This window comes from Lipophrys pholis (genome assembly GCF_963383615.2).
Source record: "Lipophrys pholis genome assembly, chromosome: 11".
Lineage (NCBI taxonomy): Eukaryota > Metazoa > Chordata > Actinopteri > Blenniiformes > Blenniidae > Lipophrys > Lipophrys pholis.
The window spans coordinates 30,706,096-30,728,139 of record NC_137631.1 but is presented as its reverse complement, the minus strand read 5'-3'; the positions used below and the strand labels follow the sequence as shown (position 1 = coordinate 30,728,139).

Genomic DNA, 22,044 nt, shown 5'->3' with positions numbered 1-22,044 from the left:
GTCCGTCTTTTTCTAAGAGTGACGTCCAAATGACGTCTGGAGGCTCGTTGCCGAAGACCTGGAGCTGCTGCTACTTCAACTGGCTCTAGCAGCAAAAATACTGCCTGTCCTCAGGCTGTTCCATCGAGCCCCCCACCCCCCCACCGAAGGACAAGCTGGCCAGCACCAGACCCAGTCTTGCACTGTTGTAAAGGTGGAGACTTGCGGTGGGGGTGGATTTGCGTCAATCGAAAAAAAAAAAGAAAAGATTCCAGCTTTAACCAGGTTTAAGCAAAAGTAACAACGGAAAAGTACCAGGATCAGTAGAACACCACGCGCCAAATACTTGAATTTGCACAATGAAAATCGATTTTAGCGAAAAATTCGATACATCAATTGAATTCAATTTTATTTGTTAAGCGCTAAATCACATCAACAAACATCTCAAAGCGCTCTTACAATGATAGAGTACAACAGGACCCAACTAAACCCTTCCAAAGCAAGCAGGTGTAACAAGCAACAGTGGCCAGGAAAAACTCCCTCGCATGGAGAGAAGTTCATAAGAACTCCCTCTTCAGGAAGAAAGCGTGGGGCGGACCCTAGACTCTGGAAGGACGGCCATCCGCCTTGACCGGTTGGGGGGAGAAGTACATGGGATAGGATAGGGAGAGAGAGGAAAAGAAGTGGGAGAGAGAGAGTGGCAGACAGGCCAGATAAGTACAAATACTAAGAAAAGTCTATGATGAGCGTTGGTCTGATGATGAACCAATCTCAGTCTGGAGTTTAAGGGCCGTGCCGTTGCGGTGGGGTCCCGGTGCTGTGGGGGGGTCCCGGTGCTGTGGTGGGGTCGGGTAGTAGGACCGTCGTAACTCCACTCTGTGAGTCTTGGGTCTGATCCCCTGGATCCTGCCCTCCTCCCGTCATTTGGACGTCACTCTTAGAATCTATTTTATGCCCAGCCCTCCTCTCAGGTGAACCTCACCCTGGTCCTCTCGGGTGAACCTCACCCTGCCCTCCTCCCAGGTGAACCTCACCCTGCCCTCCTCTCTGGTGAACCTCACCCTGCCCTCCTCTCAGGTGTCCAGAGTCCTCCCTCGGTGGCTCGCTGAGCCGGACGTCATCCACAGAGACATTAGGAGCCACCTGGTCCCGGTCGGCGACGTCGTAGGACTGAGTCCTCCACTCCAGAACGTCCTGCAGCGGAACCGAATCCAGCACCTGTTTCCAGGTGAAGACGCGTCCAGATATTCAGCATCTTGTTTTCAAAATGCCTGCAAATGTTTAAGTTGTGTTGATGTTCCTGCAGTGCAAGCAGAGGTCATCCCGGCCATCTTGGAGGGGGCCCAGCAGGGGGTCTTGATGGGACCAGGAGGCTCCAGGCCCAGAGACATCTGTGTGTCTGCGCCCACAGGAAGTGGAAAGACTCTTTCATTCGTTCTACCGGTCATACAGGTCAGCACACATCTATTTAATATATTCCCCTCATATTTTCTTGAAGAGTTTTTTCAACTGCAGGTGGCGCGATTAGAACGTGGGCTGATGACAGGAAGTGACTGAACTTGTCACTGTAATATTTAATATGGCTGCTGTTGGCTGTAGAGATTGACTGGAGTGGAACCAGGTCAGTGATTGTGCTACAGACGTGAGGAATACTTTATGAGTGTGTGCTGCAAGAGATGATAAATGGCAGCAAATGTACTTGAGTAGCTTGGATCAGTTCTGCTAGAACATCCAACGGGTTCTTTACCGGTCTGAACTTGACATTAGCTTTGAGGCTAGCTCCTTTAGCTCTCTGACTCAGCAGCTTTAAGTTTGTAATCTGAGTCATCTCTTGTAGCTCACGTTAGTCTGTGCTGATCAGTTCTGACTCTCTGTTCTTCTGCAGCCACTTACCCCCACCCCCACCACACTACCACCACCACTGGCCGCCGCTACAGCAGTGTTTCCTCTGAACCCCTCCCCCCCCCACTGACCGCTTCTGTTGTGGTTCTCATCTGCCGCTTTGTGCTCACTGGCTGTTTAGTGAACTGGTTTATTAAAATGTGGCACTCCACTGCCCCCTGGTTTTCAGAGAAGGTGCAGACGCTTCTCTCAGTAATAGGAGGCGGAGCTTCAGCAGGAGCTGGACGCCGCTGTTCACAATGAGAAAGTTTATACTGTGTCACAGAGAACGAGGCTCAAGGCTGCAGCTCCGCCTCCTGAGCTGCAACAGAACTTCGTTGTCATTCACCGACTTGGGTAATGACATCACAGACCTGCGTCGCTCATAAGCTGGCTGCACTTTAATGTACTCTCTGTGGTGGGACCGGCAACAAGGTTGGGTTTGGCTGCGCCCCGCTTTACCATACCATACCGTCCCGCTATGCCTTACCATACCATCCCGCCCCGCCTGACCATACCGTCCCTGCTCTGACTTACCGTACCATCCCGGCCCGCCCCGGTCTGCCTTACCGTACCACCCCGGCCCGCCCCGGTCTGCCTTACTGCACCATCCCGGTCCGCCCCACTCTGCTTTAGACCTACCATCCCACTCAGCCTTACCGTACCGTCCCGTCCCGCCCCGCTTTGCCTTATCATACCTTACCGGCATCGCCCCGCCTTACCGTACAATCCCAACCTGCCCCACTCCTTACCGTACAGGCCTGCCTTACCTTGCCGTACCATCCCGGCCTGCCCCGCTCTGACTTACCATACCCTCCTACCCTGCCCTGCTTTGCCATACTGTCCCGCCCCGCTTTACCATCCCAGCCTGCTGATGTGTTGAAGAGAATCTACCTGAGCTTGATTTAGCTCCACTAAACTCAGACTAAGGCCACGTTTACATATTCCTGGGTTTTTACAAAACCTACGTTTACAAATTTTTTTTTTATTATTTTCACGGACCGAATAGCCACCTGGTTCAGAGCTACTCTGAGCAGCCAAACCTGTAGGGGGCAGTGTAGCGAGATGCATGAAGCCATGATAGCCAATCAGAGTCCTGGAAAAAACACAACTTCACGAATTGGGCTGTAAATGTCCTCCTCCCCTCTTTAGATGCAACCAGAGACACAGAGTTTATCCAGATCTCCACTGTGGCCAGAGCTTTCAGGAATCATCGTTGAATCTGATCTTGAACTGATGAAGTCTACACAACTTTCATCACATGCAACAACGAAACAATGTCTTCTCACCAAAGCACAATTACAAAAATAAAACATGCTTTAAGGAAAACCTGATATTGTTATTGAGAATCACAAGGAGGCACAGGAGGTGACAAGCGGCTGTTTGTTCAACAGAAAGGAGTGCTGCTGGGCCTACGCTGTCGAGAAAGACTGCTGTGGATTGTTAACGCACATGGTCATGTTGGAATGTTTTAGTGTCTCTGGGGGGAAGTGGACTTCCTATTGAAATCAAGACTTTGTCCACGTCAGGTTCTGATGCAGCGGGTCGTATGTGAAGTCCGGGCTCTGGCCGTGTTGCCCACCAAGGAACTGGCTCAGCAGGTATGACCCTCCGCCACAGTCTGCCTCCGAGCTGGAGCGTCACTGCAAACTGACGGCATGTCCTTGGCAGGTCTACAAAGTCTTTACGTCGTACACTGAGGGGACGTCTCTCCGGGTGGCCGTGGTGTCTGGGCAGAAGTCTTTCGCTGCAGAGCAGGCGGCTCTCACTGAGGACAGGTGCTCAATATTCATCCATTCATGTTTGTTAATCAGCTAAACTTCACTTGTTCATGAAGTCTGCATTTTGTTGTGTTTGCTCCACTTTCAGAACTTCAATTCAATTCAACTTTATTTATATAGCACTATATCCTTTCCTGCACTAGAGGAAAGGATAAGTTAGACACAGTCATTTCTAGGAGCTTTTAACAGAGAAAAGAGAAAAACCCAACAAATCCACATGAGCAGCAGATTGATTTGTGACTGTGGAAAGAAAAACTCCTCGAACAGGAAGAACCTTTGTAGAACCCAGAGTCAGAGGTGGAGGGGGGGGGGGGGGGTAGAGGAGAGGAAGGGATAGGATAGACAGAGATAGATTGAGGGGGATAGAGGAGAGGAAGGGTTAGAATAGAATAGGTGGGGGGGTTGACGCAGTCCTCACTGTAGCTTTAGTAAATAGAAAAGTCTTGAGTCTCGCCTTAACAGTAGAGCCTGTTTCAGCCTCCCTAACTGAAACTGGGATCTGGTTCCACATCAGAGGAACCTGAAAGCTGAAAGCTCTGCCTCCATTCTACTTTTAGAAAAGCTAGGAACCTCCAGTAAGCCAGCACTCTGAGAACCAAGAGTTCTTCTGGGGAGATCTGGGACTAGCAGTTCTTTAAGATCTGATGGAACCTGGTTGTTAAGAGCGTTCTAAGTTAGAAGGAGGATTTTAAATTCTCTTCTAGATTGAACAGGGTGCCAATGAAGCGAGGTTAGTATTGGAGTGAGCTGATCTCTGGTGCTGGTTCTTGTCACGACTCTGGCTGCAGCATTTTGAACCAGTTATTGTTTCACCCTGATAATGGGGAGTTACAATAGTTACTCTGGAAGTAACTAATGATGGATTACTTTTTCAGCATCACTCTGAGTCAGCATGTTTCTAATGTTGGAAATATTACCGAGGTGAAAAAAGGCAGTCCTGCAGATTGTTTAATGGTTCCCAGGTTCCTCACAGTGGTACTGGAGGACAAAGTAATACCATCTAGTAGTACTAGATCTGTAGATCGTTTCTCTCTCACATGTTTTGGGCGAAATATAATAATTTCAGTTTTATCAGAGTTCAGGAGCAGGAAATTACAGCTCATCCAACCTTTATGTCTTCAAGACAGCTTCTAGTTTAGAACGTTGGTTATTATCCTCTGGTTCCATAGATAAATAGATTTGTGTGTCATCAGCATAACAATGGAAGTTAATGGAGTGTTTTTTAATTATATTCCCTACAGGAAGCGTGTATAAAGTAAAAATATAGGACCGAAGACAGAACCCTGTGGAACTCCATGTTTAACTTCAGTCTGGACTGAAGAGTTATCGTGAACATGAACGAAGTGGAACCTGACTGATAAATATGATCAGAACCAATTTAGTGCTGTACCTTTAAGCCCGATGATGATTTCTAGGCCGTGTAATAGGATGTTCTGATCAATAGTATCAATGTTCTGATCAATAATATCAATGTTTTGATCAATAGTATCAATGTTCTGATCGATAGTGTCAAATGCAGCACTGAGATCTAACAGGACCAGAACAGAGAGCAGTTCTTTGTCTGAGGCCAAGAGAAGATGATCAATAACTTTGATCAGAGAGTCTCTGAGCTCTGATGAATCTAAAACCGACTGGAAAGACTCAAATACGCCGTTTTTGATTAAGTGTTCACATGGTGACTCATCTAACAGAGTTGGTCGTATCCATATGTTGTTACAATTTTAACATTCCCCTAATGTTCCCAGTATACGGTGTTACAGTTTTAACATTCCCCTAATGTTCCCAGTATACGGTGTTACAGTTTTAACATTCCCCACGTGTTCCCAGTATACGGTGTTACAGTTTTAACATTCCCCACGTGTTCCCAGTATACGGTGTTGCAGTTTTAACATTCCCCACGTGTTCCCAGTATACGGTGTTACAGTTTTAACATTCCCCACGTGTTCCCAGTATACAGTGTTACAGTTTTAACATTCCCCACGTGTTCCCGGTATACGGTGTTACAGTTTAACATTCCCCACGAGTTCCCGGTATACGGTGTTACAGTTTAACATTCCCCACGTGTTCCCAGTATACGGTGTTGCAGTTTTAACATTCCCCACGTGTTCCCAGTATACGGTGTTACAGTTTTAACATTCCCCTAATGTTCCCAGTATACGGTGTTACAGTTTTAACATTCCCCACGTGTTCCCAGTATACGGTGTTACAGTTTTAACATTCCCCACGTGTTCCCGGTATACGGTGTTGCAGTTTTAACATTCCCCACGTGTTCCCGGTATACGGTGTTACAGTTTTAACATTCCCCACGTGTTGCCCGGTATACGGTGTTACAGTTTAACATTCCCCACGTGTTGCCCGGTATACGGTGTTACAGTTTAACATTCCCCACGTGTTGCCCGGTATACGGTGTTACAGTTTAACATTCCCCACATGTTGCCCGGTATACGGTGTTACAGTTTTAACATTCCCCACGTGTTGACCGGTATACGGTGTTATAACAATGCAAGTCATCACTATAGATCGTTTGCAATTGACATCAGATTTCCCATGATCCTCTACGATTCGCTTGGGTCCACCATCTTTTATGTATACAGCTCATAAGAACATAACTTCGTATCGGATTCATGTGATTTTTCACAAGTTTATTAAGGATTGAACATTCCAGATGAAGCTCGGAATCACGGTAAGATAGAGGGGTGCGGTGGGGTGGACCCCTACAACAATTTGAGGACGATGGGGGCAGGATGGGGGCAGGATGGGGGCAGGATGGAGGCAGGATGGAGGCAGGATGGAGGCACGATGTCCGTGTAAATTAGTCCACAGCTTCTCGCCTCACAGCCAGAAGGTCCCAGTTAAAAAAAAAAAAAGGGTCATAGTGCAAATCCCAGCAGGAGCCTTTCTGTGTGGGGTCTCTCTCTCTCTCTCTCTCTCTCTCTCTGTCTCTCTCTCTCTGTCTCTCTCTCTGTCTCTGTCTGTCTGTGTGTGTGTGTGTGTGTGGTTTTCCTCCGGTACTACGGTTTACTCCGATAGTCAATACAACCTGCACCATAACCTCCCAGAGCGCTGCGCTGTGTGGCTGCTGAAGACGGTCCATTTGGTGAAGAAATGTCCCGTCAGATAACTAATGAGGAACTTTTAATAAATGAACTCTGCCGTCAATCTGTCCCGTGTGTGAATGTCTGCTTCAACAAGCTGACAACGTAGACATATGCTGGTAGATCGTTTATGTATGTGTAGAGCCTCCAGTCTACACCGTATAGTAATGATCTAGAAGAGTATGTCTACAATCTACTAGAGGTCTACTACTGTAAGTCTATGTATTAGATCATTCTGTGTTGAAAATCCCCTCAAGAAAAGCACCAACACAATATGAAATGAAACACTTTGCGCCTTCCTCAACAGTTACCGGTTTGTTGTAAATAAAAGCTGTCATAAAAGATGGCGGACACGAGTGAATCAGAGAGGATCATGGGAAATTCGTGACGTCGGTGCAAACGAATAGATGAAACATTTCACTGTAAAACACAATTGTGAATTATGTTATTATATGAACATGCGTTCCTCAGAATAAACAATGCAAGTTTAGTTTCTGAAGAGAGGTGGAGCCTCTCCCCCTTCTCTGGTGATTATTGACAGTGTGAAGTGATATAAACCTCCGTAGAGCCAGATCATAGAAGGCTCGTTTCTGTGTCAGCCTCCCAGGGTCAGCAGGGAGGCTGACACAGGCTCTACTGTCAAGGACAGACTCAAGAATGTTTTATTTACGAAAGCTTATAGTCAGGGCTGTTTCACTGCCCGTTGCCTCTCTCTTCACCTCCACCTCCACCTTCACCTTCCCGAACCAGGGTCTGTTTCTTGCCCCCTACCCGAACTAAGTTTTGAACCTTCCCCCATCTATCTCTCTGTCTATCCTATCTGCCCCCCCCCCCCCCCCCCCCCCAACCAGTCCTCAGAAAGCCTCCACCTCTGACTCTGGGTTCTACAAAGGTTCTTCCTGTTCGAGGAGTTTTTCTTTCCACAGTCACAAATCAATCTGCTGCTCATGTGGATTTGTTGGGTTTTTCTCTTTTCTCTGTTAAAAGCTCCTAGAAATGACTGTGGTGTATAAATAAAGTTGAATTGAACTGAGTTGAATTAGTTGATGACTCAGCAAGCAGTGTGGTGAGCATGTCGGTGCATGTAGGACAGGGGTCTTCAAATCCGGGCCTGGAGAGCTGGGGTCCTGCACGTTCTAGCTCTCCCAGCTTCAGAACACCTCAATCTAATGTTCAGGCAATAATCCAGCTCGTAACAAAGCCCAATAACAAGCCCCTTATTGCATTCAGGTGTGTTGCACCTGTGAGAGAACTAAACTTGCAGGACACCGGCTCTCCAGGCCCGGATTTGAAGACCCCTGGTGTAAGAGCTGCAGTGCTTTAGTCATGAGACTCTGTTTCTCAGTAGATTAGGTCTCACTGTGATGAGACTCTGCTCACTCTCCCGTTCACTCTCTTGCTGCTGTGAAAACACCCGATAATATTCCTGCAGAATCCGAGGACACTCTGGTTTCTGTCTCGGATCCCAAACTGCATTTGTGAGAGTTTCTTCTCAGTCCTGAATGGAGTCTCTGAGCGCAGCAGCAACTTTGTCTGCTGTTCCGCTTTCAGGAAAATAAGTTACCTAGAGGCGGTGGAGGTGTTATGGTGTGGGTGGTCACTGATATATCTGGCGTCATGTTATCTGATGACCAGTTAGAACTGTCAGTGATTCTCTCCACTGACATGTGAACACGTTCAGGGTCCCTGTTACAGCAGGTTCTGTCAGGGTCGACAGGGAAACCATCTAATCAGACGTCTGGACGAACTACCTGTTCCTGCAGGTTTCCTGCCTGTTATTGCAAGTGTTCCTGTTAATGCAAGTTTCCTGCCTGTAACTGCAAGTGTTACAGCCTGTTAATGCAGGGTTCCTGTTACTGCAGGTGTTAATACCTATTAATGCAGGTGTTACTACAGGTGTTACTGCAGGTTTCCCCACCATGTCACTGCAGGTTTCCCACCTGTTACTGCAGGTCTTTTACTTGTTACTGCAGGTCTCTTACCTGTTACTGCAGTTTTTGCCTGTTACTGCAGGTCTACTCCCTGTTACTGCAGTTTTCCTGCCTGTTACTGCAGGTTTTTCCGCTTCGTACTGCAGGTCTCCCGCCTGGTACTGCCTGTTAATGCAGGTTTCCCCTGTTACTGCAGGTGTCCTCCTTGTTACTGCAGGTCTCCTGTCTGTTACTGTCTCTTACTGCAGGTTTCCTCCCTGTACTGCAGGTGCAAATGCCTGTTACTGCAGCCCCCCTGTTACTGCAGGTGTTACGGCCTGTTACTGCAGGTGTTACTGCAGGTCTCCCGCCTGTTACTGCAGGTGTTACTGCAGGTGTTACTGCAGGTTTCGGACCTGTTACTGCAGGTGTTACTGCAGGTGTTACTGCCTGTTACTGCAGGTCTCCTGCCTGTTACTGTCTGTTACTGCAGGTTCCCAGCCTGTTACTGCAGGTTTCCCACCTGTTACTGCAGGTGTTACTGCAGGTCTCCCGCCTGTTACTGCAGGTCTCCTGCCTATTACTGCAGGTTTCCCTCCCTGTTACTGCAGGTGTTACTGCCTGTTAATGCAGGTATCCTGACCATCTTGTCTGATATCTCATCACATTCTGTCTGAGGTGATTGCTTAGTGTTGTTTACTGTCGGGGGACGTCCAACATGGCTGCCCAGTAGTACTGCTTGTGCTCTGACCTCAAGGGAATAACCTCTATACAGATTGAGTGGTTAAGAAGATGGATGGATGATGGATCAATGATGGATGGAGCATTTAATTGATGGCGTTTCCTCCAGGGGGGGCGTGAGACGCAGTGCAGCAGACATCGTGGTGGCGACTCCTGGTCGACTGGTGGATCACATCAACAAGAACTCCAGCTTCTGTCTGCAACACCTCCGGTTTCTGGTGAGTTCTCACTGCTGTATGAGACACTGCTGTATGAGACACTCTGCTGTATGAGGCTGGTGTATGAGACTCTGCTCCATGAGACACTGTGGTATACGACATTGTACTCTATGAGACACTGCTGTATGAGACATTGCTGCATGAGACACTGCTGTATGAGACACTGTGCTCTCTGACACACTGCTCTATGAGACTCTTTGCTGTATGAGACACTCTTCTATGTAAGTCATTGCTGCATTGGACTCTGTTGTATGAGACACTGTTGTATGAGACATTGTTGTATGAAACTGCTGTATGCGACACTGTTGTATGAGACTCTGCTGTATGAGACTCTGATCAAACTTGTCATGTCCTCTCAGATTATCGACGAGGCGGACAGAATGATTGACAGCATGCATCAGTCCTGGCTCGGTCAGGTGGTGAAGGCGGTGTACAGACCTGGGACAGGACGGGGGACCGGGTCACAGACCGGACTGAGGTTCACACCGGGCGCAATGTTCAGGAGGATGGAGCCGGCGTACATCACTGCAGCCAGGTGAGTCAGTGAGGAAGGAAAGTCCTTTCCTTTTAGTCACCTGACACTGTGCCTGACCTTGTTGTGGCGTTGTCTTTACCTTGTTGTGGCGTTGTTGTGGACTTGTATTTACCTTGTTGTGGCCTTGTATTTACCTTGTTGTGGCGTTGTCTTTACCTTGTTGTGGCGTTGTTGTGGACTTGTATTTACCTTGTTGTGGCCTTGTATTTACCTTGTTGTGGCCTTGTATTTACCTTGTTGTGGCGTTGTCTTTACCTTGTCGTGGCGTTGTTGTGGCTTTGTCTTTACCTTGTTGTGGCATTGTATTTACCTTGTTGTGGCCTTGTTGTGGCCTTGTATTTACCTTGTTGTGGCGTTGTGTTTACATTGTCGTGGCGTTGTTGTGGCTTTGTCTTTACCTTGTTGTGGCATTGTATTTACCTTGTTGTGGCCTTGGCTTTACCTTTTTGTGGCATTGTCTTTACCTTGTTGTTGCCTTGTATTAACCTTGTTGTGGCCTTGTATTTACCTTGTTGTGGCATTGTCTTTACCTTGTTGTGGCCTTGTATTTACCTTGTTGTGGTGGTGTGGCATTGTCTTTACCTTGTTGTGGCATTGTCTTTACCTTGTTGTGGCCTTGTATTTACCTTGTTGTGGTGGTGTGGCATTGTCTTTACCTTGTTGTGGCCTTGTTGTGGCATTGTCTTTACTTTGTTGTGGCCTTGTATTAACCTTGTTGTGGCACTGTATTAACCTTGTTGTGACCGTGTTGTGGAATTGTCTTTACCTTGTGGCGGTGTGGCATTGTCTTTACTTTGTTGTGGCCTTGTATTAACCTTGTTGTGGCACTGTATTAACCTTGTTGTGGCATTGTCTTTACCTTATTGTGGTGTTGTCTTTACCTTGTTGTGGCCTTGTCTTCACTAGCGTTGTCACAATACCAGAATTTCAGTAGTCGATACCAATACCTGTGAATTTCCACGATTCTCGATACTAATTCGATACCACAATTAAAAATGTTTCCGAAGCAACGCAGCAACGTGCAATCCTTCCGAAGCAACGCAGCAACGTGCAATCCTTCCAAAGCAACGCAGCAACGTGCAATCCTTCCAAAGCAACGCAGCAACGTGCAATGTTTCCAAAGCAAAGTAGCAACGTGCAATGTTTCCAAAGCAACATACCAACGTGGATGTTAGCAAAGCAACATAGCAGCGTGCAATGTTTCCGAAGCAACGCAGCAACGTGCAATGTTTCCAAAACAAAGTAGCAACGTGCAATGTTTCCAAAGCAAAGTAGCAACGTGCAATGTTTCCAAAGCAACATAGCAACGTGGATGTTAGCAAAGCAACATAGCAGCGTGCAATGTTTGCAAAGCAACATAGCAGCGTGCAATGTTTGCAAAGCAATGCAGCAACGTGCAATGTTTGCAAAGCAATGCAGCAACGTGCAATGTTGGCAAAGCAATGCAGCAACGTGCAATGTTGGCAAAGCAATGCAGCAACGTGCGATGTTAGCAAAGCAACATGGCAACGTGGATGTTTGCAAAGCAATGCAGCAATGTGCAATGTTGGCAAAGCAACACAGCAATGTTAGCAAAGCAACAGAGCAATGTGCAATGTTTGCAAAGCAACATAGCAACGTGGATGTTAGCAAAGCAACACAGCAACATGGATGTTAGCAAAGCCGTAGTCCAGCAGGGCGGCGCTCTGCAGCCAGACGTCAGCGTTTTCAAACTCCAGCTCTCGGAGGAGAACAGCACTGACATCAAAACAATGAGCTCCTCCAGGCTGTCAGCAGGCGATTCACACCTCCGTGAAGCTGCGTCCTACGCCACGCTAAACTCCCTGAAAATAGTCCCAATGGTTGGAGCTGCGTTAGAGCTGGAAACATTGTGTTGCTGCTGCCTTGCTCAAGAGTTTCCCCAGAAATTAATAAAGTCATTCTGAGCTTTTAAAGATAGAACTAGTTTATTATGAGATGATGACGTCACGCAGACCCCCACATTGTCCACATGGAACAAAAATACTCTGTACTGCTTCCTTTTCTGTCCTGATACTAACCTCAAGTTGTCTTTAGAGAGAATACATGTATACATTAGTACATTTCATACTTTACTGTAGAGAGGAGTTTATTACAGCCTCATATAAAGTCAACAATAATGATAATAATATTATTAAAGCAACAGAGCTCTGATATCAGAATAGTATTGGTATCTGCAGGTTTCCTAATTCAGGTATCGGGATCCATGTTAATTTTGTTGACGAGAAATTTTCGTCAACCTTTTTTTCTGACTAAAATGAGATGATAACTAAATAAAACTTCATTCATGAGGGCTGAGACCATGACGAGGTGCATTGACATTTTTGTCAACGAATAAAAACGAGACGGAAATGTCTGCAAGAGACAAGATCCAATCAGAACGAATTTCTTTTGTGGAAGGAAATGACGGTTTGGAAGGAGGCGGGAGGAGAACCAATCAGAGTGACCTGTAAGAAGCTGCGTTCACACTGTGAGCCAGTTGGAGACTGACCCGGGAATGTATACTACTTTGTCCTGTCTCACACGGAAGACAACAGAATGTCAACGCCGGGGAAGAAGAGAGAAGACATATGGACAAAATTTACATTTTCTAACGTGAAGGAAAACAAGACGCTGTGTAAAAAGTGAAGCGAGGATTACTGGCAAACATCCAAGGAGGTTGAAGAGCCATTCTCAGGGGAGCCATCCTGGAATCTCAGCGGTCAGCAGGTTGACGCTCCGGATGGGGATGAATGGACCCGTCCCATCGTCCTCCCACCCTCAACATACAACTCACTGGACGTTATCCGGTTTATTACACGGCTTACGGGTGAAATACTAAATTTGAGACGTGATGTTCTTCAGAATACGACTGCAGGCGATTATTTAGCGGAGCTATTTGAATCTGATTGTCTGGTGATTTTTCCGCTGTTTTGCTACCCCCCCCACCGCCGTGTGGTTGGAAACCTGCAGTAACAGGTTTTCTCTGCTCCTCCAGCCTGGCTCCGCCCCCAATGCCCCTGCAGAAGCTGCTGTTTTCAGCCACGCTCACTCAGAACCCTGAGAAGCTGCAGCAGCTCGGCCTCCATCAGCCTCGACTCTTCAGTTCCAGCGCAGGACACGGGGACAGACAGCGAGGCTACGACTTCCCCCAGGGCCTGACGGTGAGAGCGTCTTCCTCAGGACCACACTTCCTGTATTTATTTACATTTTATATCTGGACCATTTTAAAACTTACAATTTGTGAGTGCTTCTGCCTCTTTGTCCCAAATACCTTTACTGTGATATTACTGTGTTTTTGATGGGAAGGCTTGAAGCTGCCCAACTATCAACTTCATCATATTTATCTTGACATTCTTTGCTGTTATTTGGCAAATTGCAGTTTTTTTGGCAAGAAAAAAATGTTGTTAGAGTATTCACTCTTTTCAAAATACGACAAGATTACGTTTCAGATATCTCACGTCCACATGATATGGTGCGTCCTAGCAGTTCATGTTACAAATGTGTAAAACACTAATGAAGTGATCTTAGAGCAGTAATGGTGACACTAATGAATCCTATATATTAAACTCTCATTCTTTGCTTGGAATCTTTAGTAGTTCAACAGTCAAAGACTTTACAGGTACTCATCCTAAATCCTGTGAGAGTGATGGTAGAAAGTTGAGCAGAAAAGCACTTTGTTAATGCTTTGTTACAGCAGCACACTATAAAATATTATTTTTATTTCTTCTCATGATTTAGCCTGTTCCACCACTGTGGTGTGGCTGACTATGGAAACAACAGACCTGAGATTGATACGAATGAACACTTATTTATTAAACTAATTCTCAGCACATGGTGGGCTGTGCAGGACGGCCATGTGCTCCCAAACACTGAAGGTGAAGGAAAGAGGGAGATTCTACACAAACACAGACTATTGGATCAGAGAGGCGGAGGAGACGGAGACGCTTCCTGAGTGTCTCCGTTAAAGAAACATTTCTAAAATGAGTTGATGTGAATGTGATTTGTTGTTATACGTCTGGAGGGGGCGCTAGCGAGGAGGCAATCGAGTAACACGTGTTTCGTCAAGCTCTACTGAAACTGTAGTTTAAAGGTTGTAATTAGGCACTTTTTGTCATCTTTGGCGACATTATATTGCTTCAGATGTCTCTTTTATCCGTCGCTGCTCAGTACTTGCTTACGTACTGCGCCAATGGCCAATAACTTACGAAAATACCAGTTCACCGGAGGATCCTCCTCTACCGGGCCCAGGGCAACGGCCTCGGCTGCTGCTGCAGGCGGACGGGAGTCACCGCCACCACATGAGCACATGGACACGGAAGACATGAAAGCTGAAATACTTTAGAAGAATGAAATAGTCGCACTGCTTAAGTCAGAGCAGAAAGCCGTGCTTGTTGAGGAGCTGGAAGTCATTAGACATGACCGGCAAGCTGTGAAATCAGAAGTGGCTAACAGCACAGCGACATTCCACCCTGACGAGGACACGATGAAAACAACCATGTCGGAAATGGAATGTGGACTATCAGCGTGCTCTGACGACGGGACGTCTCTGCAAACTGAAGTGGGACGGCTGGAGACCGAGGTAACCAGTTTGAATGAAAAATGCCTCGACTTTGTGGGGCAAGGATGAGACGCTCCAATACTGGGATCCTGAACACCCGGTTCAAGCCCTCCACCCGCCGTCTGCTGAAAAAGGTGTTGAACATGGACAGAGACATTGTGATTGACCGGTCCCACCGGGGTCGGCCTGCAAGGAGATCCGATCAGCCCCGCGCCATTGTAGCCCAGCTCCATTATTACCAGGACTGTGTGGAGATTCTCCGCCGTGCTCAGGAAACCGGCTCGCTTCAAATCAACGGAGCCACCGTCTACATGTCCCGGATTACCCCTCCAGTGTGGTACAAGCCAGATCAGCGTTTACGGAGGTAAAGCGGCTACAACCTCATCTAACCAGCGAGATTACGGATCACACACAACGGGACGGAGAAGCAGTTTGTGAACGCGAAGGAAGCCCTGGTATTCGTGAAGGCTGAAGTTCTACCAGAGAAACCACAGAACTGAACCTGTCACAGGGATAAGTGACAATTGACCTTGCAGATATTGGTGCCGTCATTGGGCGTAAAACGTCTGGAGGGTCAGACGGTGTTCAGTTACTGTGTGATGGTGTGGAATGTGTAGGTTGGTAGTTAACTAGTTAGTGAAGCAAAGCTTAACATGCAGTGTGTGTGTGTGTGTGTGTGTGTGTGTGTGTGTGTGTGTGTGTGTGTGTGTGTGTGTGTGTGTGTGTGTGTGTGTGTGTGTGTGTGTGTGTGTGTGTGTGTGTGTGTGTGTGTGTGTGTGTGTGTGTGTGTGTGTGTGTGTGTGTGTGTGTGTGTGTGTGTGTGTGTGTGTGTGTGTGTGTGTGTGTGTGTGTGTGTGTGTGTGTGTGTGTGTGTGTGTGTGTGTGTGTGTGTGTGTGTGTGTGTGTGTGTGTGTGTGTGTGTGTGTGGCAGAGCTAACGTTGGTTAACAGGTTGAAAACTAATCCTGATATTATCATTGATAGAACTCAGTCACTGTAATAGAAACTAAGAGCATTAGTAATAGTACTTAATCACTGTAATAGAATCTATCATTATCAATAGAACTATAAAGAGAGTTTTAGTCAGCGCGCCATGTTGGTTGGTTTTAACTCCAGGAGCTGACAGCTGTTCGTGATGCGTTCAGGTGCATCCTGTAAAAGCCTGCACTCTGACATGTTAACGAGCTGCGGTGCTCCTACAGTAGTGATGTTACAAGCTAAATATGATTAAAATATGATTGATAGTCATGAGAGAGCTGGAAGCAGAGCAGGTCCTACATAGTTCAGCCAGGACGGTTGGAACAGCCCAAACTAATTTCTTCTGCCAGAAGAAGCTGGAAGAAAGAAATGAGGTCATTTTGATGGTCAGGACCTTCATGCTGGCCTTTCTTCTTGTTCTTATGGAGGATGAAGAGGCCTTAATAGAATCTAATTGTTTGGCCTGGCCACCATGCTCACCCCCTCTGGACAAGGGGGAGGTGTGTGACCACGTTTCTTTTAGAACAAAGAAACAAGCTGAATTCAGGAGAAGAAGGAGAAGCTGGTGATTCAGGAGGAGGAGAAGCTGGTGATTCAGGAGGAGAAGAAGCTGGTGGTTTAGGAGAAGAAGATGCTGGTGGTTTAGGAGGAGAACAAGAAGCTGGTGGTTCTGGAGGAGAAGAAGAAGCTGAATTCAGGAGGAGAAGAAGCTGGTGGTTTAGAAGGAGAAGATGCTGGTGGTTTAGGAGGAGAAGAAGAAGCTGGTGGTTCTGGAGGAGAAGAAGAAGCTGAATTCAGGAGGAGAATAAGCTTGTGGTTTAGGAGGAGAAGAAGAAGCTGGTGGTTTTGGAGGAGAAGAAGCTGGTGGTTCAGGAGAAGAAGCTGGTGGTTCAGGAGAAGAATGTGGTGGTTCAGGAGAAGAAGCTGGTGGTTCAGGAGAAGAAGAAGAAGCTGAATTCAGGAGGAGAAGAAGCTTGTGGTTTAGGAGGAGGAGAAGAAGCTGAATTCAGGAGGAGAAGAAAAAGCTGGTGGTTTAGGAGGAGAAGAAGCTGAATTCAGGAGGAGAAGAAGCTTGTGGTTTAGGAGGAGAAGAAGAAGCTGAATTCAGGAGGAGAAGAAAAAGCTGGTGGTTTAGGAGGAGAAGAAGCTCGTGGTTTAGGAGGAGAAGAAGAAGCTGAATTCAGGAGGAGAAGAAGAAGCTGAATTCAGGAGGAGAAGAAGAAGCTGAATTCAGGAGGAGAAGAAGCTGGTGGTTTAGGAGGAGAAGAAGAAGCTGAATTCAGGAGGAGAAGAAGCTGGTGGTTCTGGAGGAGAAGAAGCTGGTGGTTTAGGAGGAGAAGAAGCTGGTGGTTCAGGAGAAGAAGAAGCTGGTGGTTCAGGAGAAGAAGAAGCTGGTGGTTTAGGAGGAGAAGAAGAAGCTGGTGGAAGCTGGTGGTTTAGGAGGAGAAGAAGAAGCTGGTGGTTCAGGAGAAGAAGAAGCTGGTGGTTTAGGAGGAGAAGAAGAAGCTGGTGGAAGCTGGTGGTTTAGGAGGAGAAGAAGAAGCTGGTGGTTCAGGAGAAGAAGAAGAAGCTGGTGGTTTAGGAGGAGAAGAAGAAGCTGGTGGTTTAGGAGGAGAAGACGAAGCTGGTGGTTTAGGAGAAGAAGAAGCTGGTGGTTTAGGAGGAGAAGAAGAAGCTGAATTCAGGAGGAGAAGAAGCTTGTGGTTTAGGAGGAGAAGAAGAAGCTGAATTCAGGAGGAGAAAAAAACGCTGGTGGTTCAGGAGAAGAAGAAGCTGGTGGTTCAGGAGAAGAAGAAGCTGGTGGTTCAGGAGAAGAAGAAGCTGAATTCAGGAGGAGAAGAAGTGGGTGGTTCAGGAGAAGAAGAAGCTGGTGGTTCAGGAGAAGAAGAAGCTCGTGGTTTAGGAGGAGAAGAAGAAGCTGAATTCAGGAGGAAAAGAAGAAGCTGAATTCAGGAGGAGAAGAAGAAGCTGAATTCAGGAGGAGAAGAAGAAGCTGGTGGTTTAGGAGGAGAAGAAGAAGCTGGTGGTTTAGGAGAAGAAGAAGAAGCTGGTGGTTCAGGAGAAGAAGAAACTGGTGGTTCAGGAGGAGAAGAAGAAGAAGAAGTGTCTTTGCAGTGTCCGAGTTGTTCCCTTTCAGACCTGAGCAGTTGGTCTCTGTCTGTGATGGTTTCCCTGGTTGATGAGAGATCCGACGCTGGGTTCTGGCCTTTGGTTCTGGGAGGTTTTGATCCTGGTGGTGGGTCAGAAGAGGAGCTGATAGCAGGCTGAGCTACAGCTGAGCTGCTGGGATGCAGCTCCTTCCCCCCGGTGTTCACAGAGCAAGAAGACTTGATGAATCTCTCCAGAGGCTTTCATAAGGTGGGGAGATTTGAAGGTCTCGAATCTTTTGGCCTCAGCCAATCGGTGACTGGCTGAGGGCATGGAGCTGCAGGACCCCCTGCTGGGTGTGGAGCTCAGCAGATTCCACATGTCATGACCTTATATCATGACAAATGAAGATGGTCTTTCCTTAAAAATTAACCAACCTTTCTGTAGTCTTGTGAGATCCCAACAACACAAACGTCCACACACACTCCAACACGGATTGATTAACAACAATATAATATTCAGATATTTCTATAGCCAGTAAGGTAAACAAAAAAAACAAAAAATATTAATACAATATCACACATTAGGGCAGCAGCCTGTTTAATGAGTCGAAGTGTATTTTGTTTGAACGTCTCCAAGTGGCGCAGTGGATGAGAATCAATGAAATGTCTTTGTGTTTGTAGGAGTACTATGTTCCCTGTACTCTAAGTAAGAAGCCCCTCTTCATCCTCCACTTCCTCCTTCGTCTGAAGCTCCGCCCCATTCTCTGCTTCACCAACTCCAAAGAGACGGCCCACAGGTGGGAGAAAATGTGAACCAGGTTGAAGTGTCCAGTGGGACTCCGTCCAGCGTCTCCTCTTCTTTCTCTCCTAGACTCTTCCTGCTGGTGCAGCTGTTCGGAGGGATTCGAGTGGCAGAGTTTTCCTCCCGGCTCTCTCCCGCTGAGAGGAAGAAGGCGCTGAAGGACTTTGAGCAGGGGACCATCCAGCTGTGAGTCCAGGAAGTGGGCTCACTACGTTAGTAAGGCTGCAGGGGCAGTGGTCTAACCTGAGGTTTCCTTTTGAAGGCTGATCAGCACTGACGCAGCTGCCAGAGGCATCGACGTCACCGGGGTCAAGTGTGTCGTCAATTACGATGCGCCGCAGTACATCAGGACGTACATTCACAGGTGAACTCTCCAAACATTCCTTTCTTTCGGTTGTGTGAAGGAAGTGTAAAGTAATCCCTCTGTTCCTGGGGTCTCTACTCAGGATCGGAAGAACAGCGAGAGCAGGAAAAGCCGGCTTGGCCTTCACCTTCCTGCTGAGTGTTCAGGTACAGCACCAAGTCTAGAGAAAACTACTGAGCGTTCAGGTACAGCACCAAGTCTAGAGAAAACTACTGAGTGTTCAGGTACAGCACCACGTCTAGAGAAAACTACTGAGTGTTCAGGTACAGCACCAAGTCTAGAGAAAACTACTGAGCGTTCAGGTACAGCACCAAGTCTAGAGAAAACTACTGAGTGTTCAGGTACAGCACCACGTCTAGAGAAAACTACTGAGTGTTCAGGTACAGCACCACGTCTAGAGAAAACTACTGAGCGTTCAGGTACAACACCACGTCTAGAGAAAACTACTGAGCGTTCAGGTACAGCACCACGTCTAGAGAAAACTACTGAGTGTTCAGGTACAGAACCCCATCTAGAGAAAAATAATGAGTGTTCAGGTACAGCACCATGTCTAGAGAAAACTAATGAGTGTTCAGGTACAGCACCACGTCTAGAGAAAACTACCCAGCGTTCAGGTACAGCACCACGTCTAGAGAAAACTAATGAGTGTTCAGGTAAAGCACCAAGTCTAGAGAAAACTAATGAGTGTTCAGGTACAGCACCAAGTCTAGAGAAAACTACTGAGTGTTCAGGTACAGCACCAAGTCTAGAGAAAACTAATGAGTGTTCAGGTACAGCACCACGTCTAGAGAAAACTAATGAGTGTTCAGGTAAAGCACCAAGTCTAGAGAAAACTAATGAGTGTTCAGGTACAGCACCACGTCTAGAGAAAACTAATGAGTGTTCAGGTACAGCACCACGTCTAGAGAAAACTAATGAGTGTTCAGGTACAGCACCAAGTCTAGAGAAAACTACTGAGTGTTCAGGTACAGCACCAAGTCTAGAGAAAACTAATGAGTGTTCAGGTACAGCACCAAGTCTAGAGAAAACTACTGAGCGTTCAGGTACAGCACCAAGTCTAGAGAAAACTACTGAGCGTTCAGGTACAGCACCACGTCTAGAGAAAACTACTGAGCGTTCAGGTACAACATCAAGTCTAGAGAAAACTACTGAGCGTTCAGGTACAGCACCACGTCTAGAGAAAACTACTGAGCGTTCAGGTACAGCACCACGTCTAGAGAAAACTATTGAGTGTTCAGGTACAGCACCACGTCTAGAGAAAACTAATGAGTGTTCAGGTACAGCACCACGTCTAGAGAAAACTAATGAGTGTTCAGGTACAGCACCAAGTCTAGAGAAAACTAACGAGTGTTCAGGTACAGCACCAAGTCTAGAGAAAACTACTGAGTGTTCAGGTACAGCACCAAGTCTAGAGAAAACTACTGAGCGTTCAGGTACAGCACCAAGTCTAGAGAAAACTACTGAGCGTTCAGGTACAGCACCACGTCTAGAGAAAACTACTGAGCGTTCAGGTACAACATCAAGTCTAGAGAAAACTAATGAGCGTTCAGGTACAGCACCACGTCTAGAGAAAACTACTGAGTGTTCAGGTACAGCACCACGTCTAGAGAAAACTATTGAGTGTTCAGGTACTGCACCACGTTTAGAGAAAACTACTGAGCGTTCAGGTACAACACCACGTCTAGAGAAAACTACTGAGGGTTCAGGTACAGCACCACGTCTAGAGAAAACTACTGAGCGTTCAGGTACAGCACCACGTCTAGAGAAAACTACTGAGCGTTCAGGTACAGCACCACGTCTAGAGAAAACTACTGAGCGTCCAGGTACAACACAAAGTCTAGAGAAAACTACTGAGTGTTCTCGTACAACACCACGTCTAGAGAAAACTACTGAGCGTTCAGGTACAGCACCACGTCTAGAGAACACTACTGAGCGTTCAGGTACAGCACCACGTCTAGAGAAAACTACTGAGCGTTCAGGTACAGCACCACGTCTAGAGAAAACTACTGAGCGTTCAGGTACAGCACCACGTCTAGAGAAAACTACTGAGCGTCCAGGTACAGCACCAAGTCTAGAGAAAACTACTGAGTGTTCAGGTACAGAACCACGTCTAGAGAAAGCTACTGAGCGTCCAGGTACAACACAAAGTCTAGGGAAAACTGCAGAACCAGACTCACAGGAGGAGAAACCTGCCAAACCAGGCTCGGAGGTGGAAAATTTCTGCAGACAGTATTCAGACTGTGTATTCATGCTGTTCCCGAGAGGTCAGAGGTTTAGCAGTACTACTTCGTAGCCATGTTGGATGTCCCCTCACTGTATATCCAGACTATATCCAGACTGTATTCAGACCAGATTCAGACTGTATAACCAGTCTGTATTTTCACTATATTTAGACTGTATATCCAGACTGCATTCAGGTTATATTGAGACTGTATTCTGAATTTATGTTCAGATTGTATTCAGACTGTATCCAGACAATATCCAGACTGTATATCCAGACTAAGACTGATGGGACCTGGTGGCCCTCTACTCCTAGGAGAAGAGCTTCCTTCAGATGGTGGAGGAAGCAGGAAGCGCAGGGATTCAGAAACAGGTCATCAAACCAGCGAGCCTTCAAAGCATGGAGCTGCGCTACGAGCAGACGCTGCAGCAGCTGGCTGACATCATTAAGGTACGGATTCAGCTCCTGAAGTGGTCAAAGGATGGTGTGCTCTGCTTCAGCTGCTGCTTGTTGTCTCTTTGCAGGATGAAAGAAGGATTAAATAATCCTCACAGCCCACAGAGGGAATGCACCAACGTCGGCAAGCTTCTTTTCTGGACTTGAAATCTGAACCTCTGTGTACTGCTGTATTGTATATGTATGCTGTGATTGTAACCAGGCAGCACAGTGAAACCTCCCATTTGAACTGAATAAAACAAGGACTTTTGGCATAAAACCATCTTTTCTAACAATGTGTAACAACTGATAATTAAAACTGCAAGCAGCGTTGGTCGGGACCTCGATCCTTGCCGGACTCTGGCCCGTCTGACTTTTTCCCTATTATGGCCTCTGTAACCCTGGTGCCCCCACAAGCCCACCCACCAAATATCAGCTCAATCGGACAAACTTTGTT

At 46.9% G+C, this 22,044-nt stretch overlaps 1 protein-coding gene across 2 annotated transcripts in view; it reads left to right on the top strand.

Moving 5' to 3' along the window:
- ddx51 (DEAD (Asp-Glu-Ala-Asp) box polypeptide 51) overlaps positions 1 to 21,863 on the top strand; it is a 32,824-nt gene extending 10,961 nt beyond the window's left edge. For both annotated transcript variants that reach the window (XM_080474347.1, XM_080474348.1), the window contains exons 4-16: positions 1,057 to 1,207; positions 1,286 to 1,431; positions 3,390 to 3,461; positions 3,532 to 3,638; positions 9,497 to 9,605; positions 9,965 to 10,140; positions 13,136 to 13,301; positions 18,447 to 18,562; positions 18,637 to 18,753; positions 18,830 to 18,931; positions 19,014 to 19,077; positions 21,468 to 21,602; positions 21,677 to 21,863. In XM_080474347.1, coding sequence (XP_080330473.1) covers positions 1,057 to 1,207; positions 1,286 to 1,431; positions 3,390 to 3,461; positions 3,532 to 3,638; positions 9,497 to 9,605; positions 9,965 to 10,140; positions 13,136 to 13,301; positions 18,447 to 18,562; positions 18,637 to 18,753; positions 18,830 to 18,931; positions 19,014 to 19,077; positions 21,468 to 21,602; positions 21,677 to 21,697 — 1,482 coding nt within the window. In that variant the 3' untranslated portion in view covers positions 21,698 to 21,863. The remainder of the gene's footprint in view (positions 1 to 1,056; positions 1,208 to 1,285; positions 1,432 to 3,389; positions 3,462 to 3,531; positions 3,639 to 9,496; positions 9,606 to 9,964; positions 10,141 to 13,135; positions 13,302 to 18,446; positions 18,563 to 18,636; positions 18,754 to 18,829; positions 18,932 to 19,013; positions 19,078 to 21,467; positions 21,603 to 21,676) is intronic.
- Positions 21,864 to 22,044: the final 181 nt, after the last annotated feature.